Raw genomic sequence first — 10,543 nt, 5'->3', positions numbered from 1 at the left:
ACATCTTGTTCCATTTTCCGGCTAAACATCCTGTTTGTTCCTGTGCTCCCTCTGCCCCTCTGGTGGTTAGCTATAGGGCCATCGTTGACTCCATTTTGGGTTTGGTAATTTCCTACCTGCCTGGGGAGAATTTCACTGTGCAGCAGCTAGGTATATAAGGGATTTCCTAAGCTTGAATAAACAGCATTCAGCCTTCTTTCCTCACGAATGACCCATGTCTCTTGTGTGCTCCTTTAATCTCCATGCCCTTGCCCCGCTCGCGAATAGTACGGTAGCGTGATGAACTGTACAGCAGAGTCTTAGCATGGGCCCACATATCAGCAGTAAGCAGTATTAAAATTCAACTCACGCTCATGAAAGAGTCCAGCAAGGGTGGTGTCCCTCTTGTAACAAGAGATACCTGGCCTTTCACTACCGTTACTCTGGCTTCTTTATGTGGGGCCAACTCTGCTCCTCCAGAATCAACTGCTGCCTAGTGAAGAGTCTGCAGCCCGTGTCTGTCACCATGGATACAGTCAACAAAGAGAATCCAAGATCACATCACTCTCCAAAGTGAGCTCTCCAGACTTTGTTTTAAATTTCCTGAGCTTGACAGAGGGCCACCTGCTACCCACTCTGGGAAGGCAGATGAGGAAAGGAACATTCGAATAACCCCCAAATACCTTTCTGTCCCCTGAATCTGCCCAGTCAAAGGGACGTGGGGAGGAGCCTCACCATGTTTGTGACTTCAGCGGTTCCTCAGGCATTTTCCACGCCAGGCTGGCAGATTGAGAAGAAGTACTCAACGAGAGTGCTCGTGGGAAACTGGGTGGAAGAAAGAAGGAAGGTAAGAAGGGACAGTCCGTGGGGAAATAACTCAGGGAGCAGTGAAGTCCGCTTTTCTCAAATGGGAGGCAGCCTACAGTTAAGTCTGAACATCATGGTCTTCATGCTCTACACAGGAAAGATGCATTCACACGATAATTAAGGTCCCTCCTTATGTCTTAAAGACACCATAGTAGGGGTATGGATACAATTGTACCTCTAGCACTGTTGTAACTGGACTATTTCAAGGTAGCAGAATATTCCCCAATACCTTTGCTCTTTTAAATTTTATTATTATTTATTTATTAGTTTTTTATTTTTATTTTATTTTATTTTATTTTAGGTAAGATTCTTTCCACTTACCCCTGATTGTCCTAGAACTCACTGTTTAACCCAGGCTGACCTTGAACTCACAGAGATGTGCCTGCCTATGCCTCTCAAGTGCTCAGATTAAAGGTGGCATGTGACACCACCGTTGTACTTCTTTAAAGTGTTTCACTGGGTTGGAGACATGGCTCAGTGCTTACTGTTCTTGTAGGGGACTGGAGTTTGGTTTCCAGCCCCACCCCCATAGCTGCGCTCACCCAAAACTTCAGGGGATCCAATGTCATCTTCTGGCTTCCTTGGGCTGTATAAACACGATGAACTTACATACATGCAAGCAAATACTCATACATGTAAAATCGAGGTAATGAATAAATCTTTTTTTTTCTTTTTTTTTTTTGTTTTTTCGAGACAGGGTTTCTCTGTGGTTTTGGAGCCTGTCCTGGAACTAGCTCTTGTAGACCAGGCTGGTCTCGAACTCACAAAGATCCGCCTGCCTCTGCCTCCCAAGTGCTCGGATTAAAGGCGTGCGCCACCACCGCCCAGCTGAATAAATCTTTAAAACCAATAATTTGTGTGTGTGTGTGTGTGTGTGTATGTGCGTGCACGCGTGTGTGTGCACTTGCATGCAGATGTCATATCCATTGCAACAGGAAAATCCCTGAGAATCAATTCAGCCTTCATGATGACTGGCTCCAAAAACAAGCTAGCTTAAAAAAAAAAAAAAGGCCTCCCCTTGCCTATATATAGTCAACAAAGCGGGGAAGAGTTGGTGCTCTTAATTTTTATTTTTTTTCAGCAATGAAAAAAATCATTAGGCGTACAAAGGAAAAGGAAAGCATGCCAAAGAAATAAACAAGGTAGCAACCTTCCTAAAGAAACAAAGAGTACCGATGTTCATACCTTTAATTCCAGCACTCGGGAGGTAGAGGTAGGCAGATCTGTGTAAGTTTGTGTATCTCTGTGAGTCTGTGGCTAACCTAGCCTACAGAGTAAGATCCTGTTTCAAAAATAATATATAATGGCTGAAACTATCATAGCTTGAGGAAGGACATAGCTTTATGAACCCCAGAAGTTACAGGAATTCAAAGGAGAATAAATGTACAGAGAGACACTTTGGTGATAGTCATGACAATCAAACTATTAGAAATCAAAGACACGTGGACTCTTAAAAACATGAAAAGCATGGGCAGGAGAGATGACTCAGAGGTTAAGAGTACTCTTTAACTCTTTCAGAGGGCCCAGGTTCAATTCCCAGCACCCACATGGTGGCTCACAACTACCTGTAACTCTAGTTCAGGGGATCTTATGCCCTTTTCTGACCTTCAAGGGCACCAGGCTATTCATGTGGTACACAGATATTTATGCAGGCACAACACTTATGTATACTCATAGACTTAATAAATATACAAAAGACGACAGAGGAGGAGGAGAAAAATAAAAAAAAAAATAGAAAGAAAAATAAATGAAAATAAAAATCACAAACAATAATTTTTCCAGAAGGGGGAAGGAGAAAGAAAGATAGGAAAATAAATACATGAAAATAAAAACATGGACAATGATTTGTCCAGTGCAGTAACAATGACTTATCAGAGGACATGTCAGTGGAGGCTTTCAGCAAAAATCTAGAAGCGGTGTGTGGTCATAAATTCAAAGCATAATAAAAAGTAAAGACTGTCAGCTGAGCATTCTATAGCCCACAAAACTTTCCTTCAAAACTGAGAAAGTAATGAAGACATTTCCAGACAAGCAAAACTCGAGGCTGGTTATCCACCCGGAGCTCTGGAGATCCAGAGACCTGCCTTTGAGGTAATCATTCAAGTTGAGGGACTGAAGAAATGGCTCAGCGGTTAAGAGCACTGACTGCTCTTCTAGAGGACCCGGGTTCAATTCCCAGCACCCACATGACAGCTCACAACTGTCTGAAAATCCGGTTCCAGGGGATCTGACACCTTCACACCAATGCACATAAAATAAAGATAAATAAATCATAAAAAATTTTAAAAAATCATTCAAGTTGAAACTGATATGCAAGTTGAAAATGAAGGGATGCTAACCCACTTAAATGAAAACACACAGACAAAGATAAAAACCGGTACTGTATAATTTAAAATTAGTAACTACCTGTTACTTCCTACACGATTTAGAAAACTTGATAAAAATCGCATCTCTATCCAAATGAGCGCACAACTCCCTGTGATGTAACTTGTAACAGCAATGAAATAAACAGGACTTGCAAGATCGCTCTGTGTGTAAAGGTACCTGACAGCAAGCCTGATGATCTGAGTCTGCTCCCTGGAACCCACATGGGTGGGAAGAGAGAAATGACCCCTCCATGTTGTTCACTGAGCTTCACATGTGTGCCATGGCATGTTGCCCCCCCCCCATGCATTTAGATAAGTAAAATGTGTTAAGTATTTAAAATACACACTCTTGTTTTCATCTTGGGAAACTTACCTAATAACCAATTAAATCATGCAATAGAACTTTTTAAATGTTGCTTTTATCTATTTCATCAAACCTCAGCTTTCACAGCTGCACAGTTAAATAATAAAATGTCATAAGAGTCTGGAGAAGACTTGTAGCTGCAGACAGGTAGATTATAGTTTAACCATTCTTACGTTGTTCATGTTTCTTCTTATAAACTGTAGTTTCTATTTTCTTGAGATTTTTGTTTACATCGGCAGCACACTGACATTGGGGTTAGCTGGGAAAGTTGCTTACAGCTGGCTTTGTGCCCATCAGATAGGTCCCTATAATATTGTGTACTTTAGCAACGCGATTGCTGGTGGGGAGGCAGGTGGGAAGGTAGAGCTTGAAATGTGTTAAAGGTATGTTTTAAAGACAACTTGTTGCCACTTGCTTCATGGCTTTTACCTCTCCTCCCATATGTCTTGTTCCCGCTACATCTAGCTGGCAACTCTGCTTTTTCTTCCCCGAGTTCTCTCTGTCCAGAAGTCCTGCCTATACCTCCTGCCTTACTATTGGTTGCTTAGCTTTTTGTTGCACCAATCGCGGTGACATATCTTCACACCGTGCAAAGGAACATTCCACAACAGAGGGGCTGAAAAGATGGCTCAGTGGTTGAGGCCACTGGTTGCTTTTCCAGAGGACACAGGTTCAGTTCCCAGCACACACATCAGGTCACAACCACCTGTAACTCCAGTGCCAGCGGAATCTGATGCCCTTTTCTGAACTCTGAGGGCACTGCACACACATACAGGCTGGCAAAACACCCATATACATAAGATAAAGAAAAAAATTAAAATAATGAGAATAAAATTAATTAAAAAAAATGTTTCTTAAAAGGAGAAGGGGGAGGAGTAGAAAGGATTGAATGCAACATGACTGTGTGGCTCTGAGCCCCTTAGCTCATTCCCTTCCTGTGTTATTTGGTTTCCTGGGTTCTTATTCTCTTGGTCCCTGTGTGGTGGCTGAGGGACATAGCAAGGGTAAGAAAGGCGTCAGCATCTCAGACGTTCTCACGGTCATTGTGTTCTTTTCCAGTTCACCAAAGCCACTGACCACACACCCCAGTGCATTTACAGAAAGGAATATGTCCCCTTCCCAGGTCACAGACCAGACCATATTTCCAGGTGGTATGGGAAAAGGAGAATGGAGGTAAGTGACATTGATTATCAGGTGGGATTGTGCCAGAGGCTCTAGAATCCTAGCACCTCCAGGTACAGCAGGGAAGGACACCTTCTACACGATTTCCTCTGGATGTCTCCCTCCAGGCTTGCGATGGGGATAGAAAGCTTGTCACCATTTGTCCATAGGGCATAGCTGTGCTGTGTGCCACCATGCTCTGAGAATCCCAAGTGTTTTGTTTGGGCCAGCCTGTTGTCTCTGCTTCCCATGTCACTCCGCGTCCCCCAACACCTGTTTAAACTCAGGCCAGTGGTAGGCAGGAGTGAGGTGTGATTTGTGAGAAGCAGAGCATTTTAGTGAGGGGAGGGGCCCAAGAGACCAGCTACTCAGAATGGAAAGGCAGACCACCAATTCTTCCAAAGGGTGAGGCTCCACAGGAAGGGCAAGAGCAGGTAGCTTTCCTGTAAACAAGAGACAGCGCGTGCATCTTTCTCTTTTAAACTTTGTTTTGTTTTGGGGAGTTTTTAATGCTTGTTTTTTTTGTTGTTGTTGTTTTGTTTTTCAAAGCTTGGTTTCTTGTCTTGGAACTCACTCCGTAGATTAGACTGGCCTTGAACTCAGATCTGCCTGCCGCTGCCTCCAGAGTGCTGAGGTTAGTTAAAAGGGTGTACCACCACTGACGCCGCCACCACCAGGCTTCTTTTAGACTTTCAAAACACATTAAATTGTCAGTTTGCTATAGGAGACATCTGTGTATGGGTGGAGGCCAGAGGACAATTTGCAGGAAATGGTTCTCTCCTTCACATATGGGACCCGAGAATCAACCTCAAGTCCTCAGGCTTGGCAGCGAGCAGCTTTACCAGCTGAGCCTTCTCCGGCCCAAGCCACACCTGTGTTAAAGATTCTACAAGCCTGAGTGACTGGTCAGAACTTCCTAAGTATAATGGGTTGGAATGGCAGATTGAGAGCCAAATTATTGGGGGGCTATCTTCTTGGTAGCCATTCCTTGACTTTGTGTTTGACCCATTGCTATTTGCTGAAAAATTTTAAAACGTAGTAACTTAGCTTCCAGCTACCCAAAGCTGAGAACGTCCTCAGACAGCATCTGAGACTTGTAGCAGGCATTTCTCCGCTTTGTTAAGACACGCCTACCTACCTGATGTCCCCACTAATGCATTTGAAAAACGCTTTATTTTATGACTTTATTTTGTACCTACCAGAAAACTTCACGAGATTCTAGGTGTGGTGGTGCACACCTTTAATCCCAGCACTCAGGACACAGAGGCAGGGGGAACTCGGTGAATTTTAGGGCAGCATGGTTTACCTAGGAAATTCCAGACCAGCCGGGGTTGCACAGTGAAACACAGACTCAAGAAATAAAAGCAAAGAAACTAACTCCAACAATGAAACAAACCTTCCTGAGGGCCAGCTGGCAAGAAAACTCAGTGGGCCAATGACTCAAGTCACGAAACGTAATAACCTGAATTCAATCCCTGGAATGTTCTTTGGTGCGAAGAGAGAACCAGTTTCTGCAGGTTGTCCTCTGATCTCCACACATGCTTACACACACACACACACACACACACACACACACACACACACAGACTCACACTCGCATGCATGCATGCATGTATACAAACAAATGTTTGACCTTTTACATAAATGCAAAACAGCAATTAAAACCATGGACTCTTTCAAAAGAATCATGAAGTTGTTTCTACACACAGCCTGCTATTCTTGGCTACCTGAACCTGTGCTCCCGAGCCCTGATCACTCCTAGTTAGTTCAGAATAAACTATCTTTTTTTTTCCTTTGCGATGAGAGCTGGGTTTTGCATTGACACTCCAGAGACGACTGTCTTCCGTCTCTGGGACAGTCACACTGACATTAATGATGTCAGACTCAGCGCTGGCACCCCTGAGACACAGCTACACTGACATCCCTGGACCTGGCACACATCTCTAGTCCTCACTGCCATTCCTGGCTGCGTTGGTATCCCAAGACAGTGCCGCATCTCCAGGGCATACTCTTGGGTTCTTGAACTTCACCACTGCTTTCGTCAGGGAAGACGCAAAGGTACTTTAACTGAAGGAAGTCAGAATAAGAACTCAGAGCCTGGGGCTCCCAGTCCCCAACCACCCTTATCCCTGTTGATACATATCAGATCGTTACCTCACAGCTTCTTGGCCTTTGGCTATGATTACGTATATAGGACTGGCTATCTTTTAAAGAGACCCTTGGACTCACTGCAAACCTTGACCCCAAGACATGGCTTAATATGGCTAAAATGAATACATCCCAGGAGTGTGAAGGATGGTTCAGGAGTGAAGAGTCCTGGCTGCTGTTACAGAGGACGTGAGCTTCGTCCCCAGCACCCATGACTGCGGACACTCAGCCCTCTATCACTCCAGCTGCAGGTCGGAAGGATTGACTCCTCTTCTGGCCATCAGGGCACCCTCTTCCCCACCCTCAACACACGTGCATAGAAATAAAAATAAATCGGTACTTAATAGTCCAATCTACACAGAGAAATCCTGTCTCGAAAAACCAAAAATAAAAACAAACCCAAAACCTAAAAACAAACAGACTCTTCCTCAAGATTCTTTCTGTTCCTAAGGGCTCATTCACGAAGCCACATTGCCCTCTGGAGTTAATAGCTGTCCCTGGCTGGTGCTCTGCTGCCTCATGTGGCCATATGTGGCATTGCATGCCCCTCGTGAGAACAGAAAGTTAAGAGTCATTTTTGAGACTGCAGGACCGCATACAGAACCCAAAGAAATGCCAATAGAATCCCTGTTGGTCCCTCTCCTGAGGGTCTGCCACTCAGGGAATGCCACCAGCTCACTGCTGGATTAGAAAGGGACTCCTGGCCCCTAGTGGTGCAGATCTTGGGAACTGTGTGTCCGATTGCAGGTCAAATCCTTGTCTGTCTCTGGCTTTGTGCTCTGACTTATTTATGGAATGACCCTTAGAAGTCTGGGGTGCAGGGTGTCTACTGACCTCCTTTCAACCAGTCCAGCGCCATGGGATTCTCTTCGAAGTCGGAAGGATTTCCTTCAGAAAACCCTGGTTTCAGACAGTCATCCCAGACAGAGAAAAACACAGCTTTCTCCTTCCTGGTGAATAACTCCTCGCCAAAGAAACAGCTCCTTGCTCTGCAGCTGTGGGACCATAAATCCCTCCGGGGGAGGAAGATTTACAGGGACTTCTCTGGTTCTCCCACAGTAACTGAAGGAAATATGAGGCCCAAACGCTGCTTACCTTGGAAACAGGCAGCTGGGGGGAACAAGACAAGACTGAACCAAAGGATGTAATGTCAGATCCCAAAGCTGCACCTCGAGTGGCCCTGGCTGTTTCCATTCATTGAGCATCCTGACTTTAATTTTAATTTACCATGGTCGCTCACCCTGGGGACGAATAGACTTGGCCTGAGAACTGAAAGCAGCTAGCTGGGGTTCACAACTGAAAGAGGGATATGATTCCAGTGAGGTCTCTGGTGACCAGTGCAGGCTTCCTCGTCACTTGTGCCTCACCCCGGGCTGGTAACGTGGCTACTGTGTGTGTCCTTCCAGGGTCTCCCATACAAGCATCTGATCACTCACCACCAGGAGCCTTCGCATCATTATCTGATCAGCACCTATGATGACCACTACAACCGTCACAACTATAACCCGGGCGTGCCTGCCCTGCGTTCCTGGAATGGACAGAAGTTGCTGTGGGTGCCAGAGAAGTCCGACTTTCCCCTTGTTGGTACGTTTATAATTGGGAATTTTCCCTGTATTTTGTCTCTAAGGGAACCACAAATGCACAGGGCTGAGGTGTGCTCCTATCACAAAGACCTACAGGAGCAGTCGGGTGAGGTCACAGGAAAATGACCTCATTTGTCACTCAGGGCTGCCCCTGCCTTCTTCCCTTGACATCAGGGACAACCCTGTAATGACAGCCTCACCTGCACACCAGGACCAGAGCTAGCTGGAAGCAACATACTCCGTTCTCCCGCGCCAGGCATTCTCTCTAGGCACAGTAACTGAATCTTCTTCCTTGGGGTTCCTGGGGAGACACAGTGGTGACAAGCACAAAATGTTTCTGCCTGAGGGAACTGATGATCCAAGAAAGAGACTCGTTAATAATAAGATTGAGTAAACAAGATCCAGACAGGGGTGTGTACTGTAGGGAGAAAAAAAAAAGAGGCAGAGTATTTGAGAACTTCTTTTATTTATTTATTGGTTTTGTTTGTTTGTTTTGTTTTTTTTCTTTTTTTTGTGTGTGTGTGTGGTTTTTCGAGACAGGGTTTCTCTGTGGTTTTGGAGCCTGTCCTGGAACTAGCTCTTGTAGACCAGGCTGGTCTCGAACTCACAGAGATCCGCCTGCCTCTGCCTCCTGAGTGCTGGGATTAAAGGCATGAGCCACCACCGCCCGGCGTTTTTTTTTTTTTGTTTGTTTTGGTTTTGGTTTTTTTCGAGACAGGGTTTCTCTGTGGCTTTGGAGCCTCTCCTGGAACTAGCTCTTGTAGACCAGGCTGGCCTCGAACTCCCAGAGATCCACCTGAGGCAGGGTTTCTTTGTGTTTGCCCGACTGTCCTGGAACTAGATCTGTAGACCAGGCTGGGCTCGAATTCACAGAGATAGACCTGCCACTGCCTCCCGAGTGCTGGAAGTTAAAGGCGGGTGCTGCCACCATCCAGCTTTGAGAACTTTTTTTTTTTTTTCTGTGCTCTCTGGCTTCTGCTCACCCTGCCAGCCTTGGTTCTTTATAGAACAGTCTGGAAAATGTGGCAGGAGTAGAAGACAATTGCTCCTCCTGTTTGCTGACTCTTGCGCCCCACCCCAGCAGCTCCTCCAGGTGCTGTTCCAGAACCAGATAGATATTTTGCTTGGGTAGCCAATATGGCACCTGTGTATCTGCTCATAACCGCTCTGTGTCACCCAAACTTGGTTTCTCTTGCAGCGCCCCCCACAAACTACGGACTGTTTGAGCAACTGAAGCAAAAGTGGCTCGCGCCCAAGACTGGTCTGAAGGAAAGCATTTATACCACATCCTACCCCAGTCTGCCAGTGTCCGCTATGTCCAGGAGGGAGCATGCCATCCCGGTCCCTCCCCCTCAGCTGCACCCCATCCCACACTTCTGAGAACGACCACTCCACTTGCAATCCAGCCAGAGACAGCCGGAGACCCACGGCCTCGTTGGACTTGTCAGACAGCAAGCATCTGCAGTTGCAGCCCAAGAATTAATTATGGACCATTGTTGTGTGTGTGTGGGTGGGTGGGGGGGTGTCCTGGAATCATGATCTGTGTTTTATGGGACCTTCTCTCTAAACTCATAGATTGTTGTTGTTTCCATCCGATAATTAAAATTCCTTTACACTACTGCAAAACTGCAAAGCCACGTGTGTACAGAGACCAACCAGACCTTGCAGGAGGCAGAGAGTCCTGAGCCTATTGTGTTTCTGGTCACGGTGACCAGAGATCTGACAGACAATAACTCAGGGGAGGAAGGGTTATTTCTGGTTTACAGTTCCGGGGTACAGCCAGCCTACTGTGCTGGGGAAGACAGGGCGACAGAAGCAGGAGGCAGCTGGTGGCCTAGCATCCTGAGTCATGAGTCAAAAATCAGGTGACTCAGGGTGAAAAGCCGACTCAGCTGAGATCCAGGAGGGAGCTGCAGAGACCAGGGACAGTGGCCTGAGGGCAGGATCAGAAGAGCCGGTGATAAGGAAGGAGTCCACCTCACGGCTGTTGCTAAGGTTGTAGGGCAGGTGTGCTGGCGTACAGGGAACGTCATTGGACATTGGCCTCTGCCTCTGGGCTCGCAGAAGAGGGCTTT

The 10,543-nt window shown here is 46.1% G+C and overlaps 1 protein-coding gene across 2 annotated transcripts; it reads left to right on the top strand.

The window, feature by feature from the left end:
- Positions 1-715: 715 nt before the first annotated feature.
- Cfap107 (cilia and flagella associated protein 107) lies at positions 716-9,848 on the top strand. 2 transcript variants are annotated; one of them, XM_075946869.1, is made up of 4 exons: positions 716-826; positions 4,636-4,749; positions 8,292-8,469; positions 9,667-9,848. In XM_075946869.1, the coding sequence occupies exons 1-4, from the start codon at positions 716-718 to the stop codon at positions 9,846-9,848; spliced, it is 585 nt and encodes a 194-aa protein (XP_075802984.1). The 2 variants fall into 2 exon arrangements, with proteins under 2 accessions (XP_075802984.1, XP_075802985.1); XM_075946870.1 differs by lacking the exon at positions 4,636-4,749.
- The last annotated feature ends 695 nt before the right edge of the window (positions 9,849-10,543 follow it).

Source organism: Microtus pennsylvanicus, chromosome 13 (genome assembly GCF_037038515.1).
Source record: "Microtus pennsylvanicus isolate mMicPen1 chromosome 13, mMicPen1.hap1, whole genome shotgun sequence".
NCBI classification, from domain to species: Eukaryota; Metazoa; Chordata; class Mammalia; order Rodentia; family Cricetidae; genus Microtus; species Microtus pennsylvanicus.
The sequence above is the reverse complement of the archived record's forward strand: the minus strand, read 5'-3'. Positions and strand labels throughout refer to the sequence as shown.

Excerpts from the sequence above, each read along its gene's own strand:
- Cfap107 (XM_075946869.1), top strand. The coding sequence starts at position 716 with ATGTTTGTGACTTCAGCGGTTCCTCAGGCATTTTCCACGCCAGGCTGG. Across the intron at positions 827-4,635 it reads GGGTGGAAGAAAGAAGGAAG|TTCACCAAAGCCACTGACCA; the intron begins GTAAGAAGGGAC and ends GTTCTTTTCCAG. Across the intron at positions 4,750-8,291 it reads ATGGGAAAAGGAGAATGGAG|GGTCTCCCATACAAGCATCT; the intron begins GTAAGTGACATT and ends GTGTCCTTCCAG.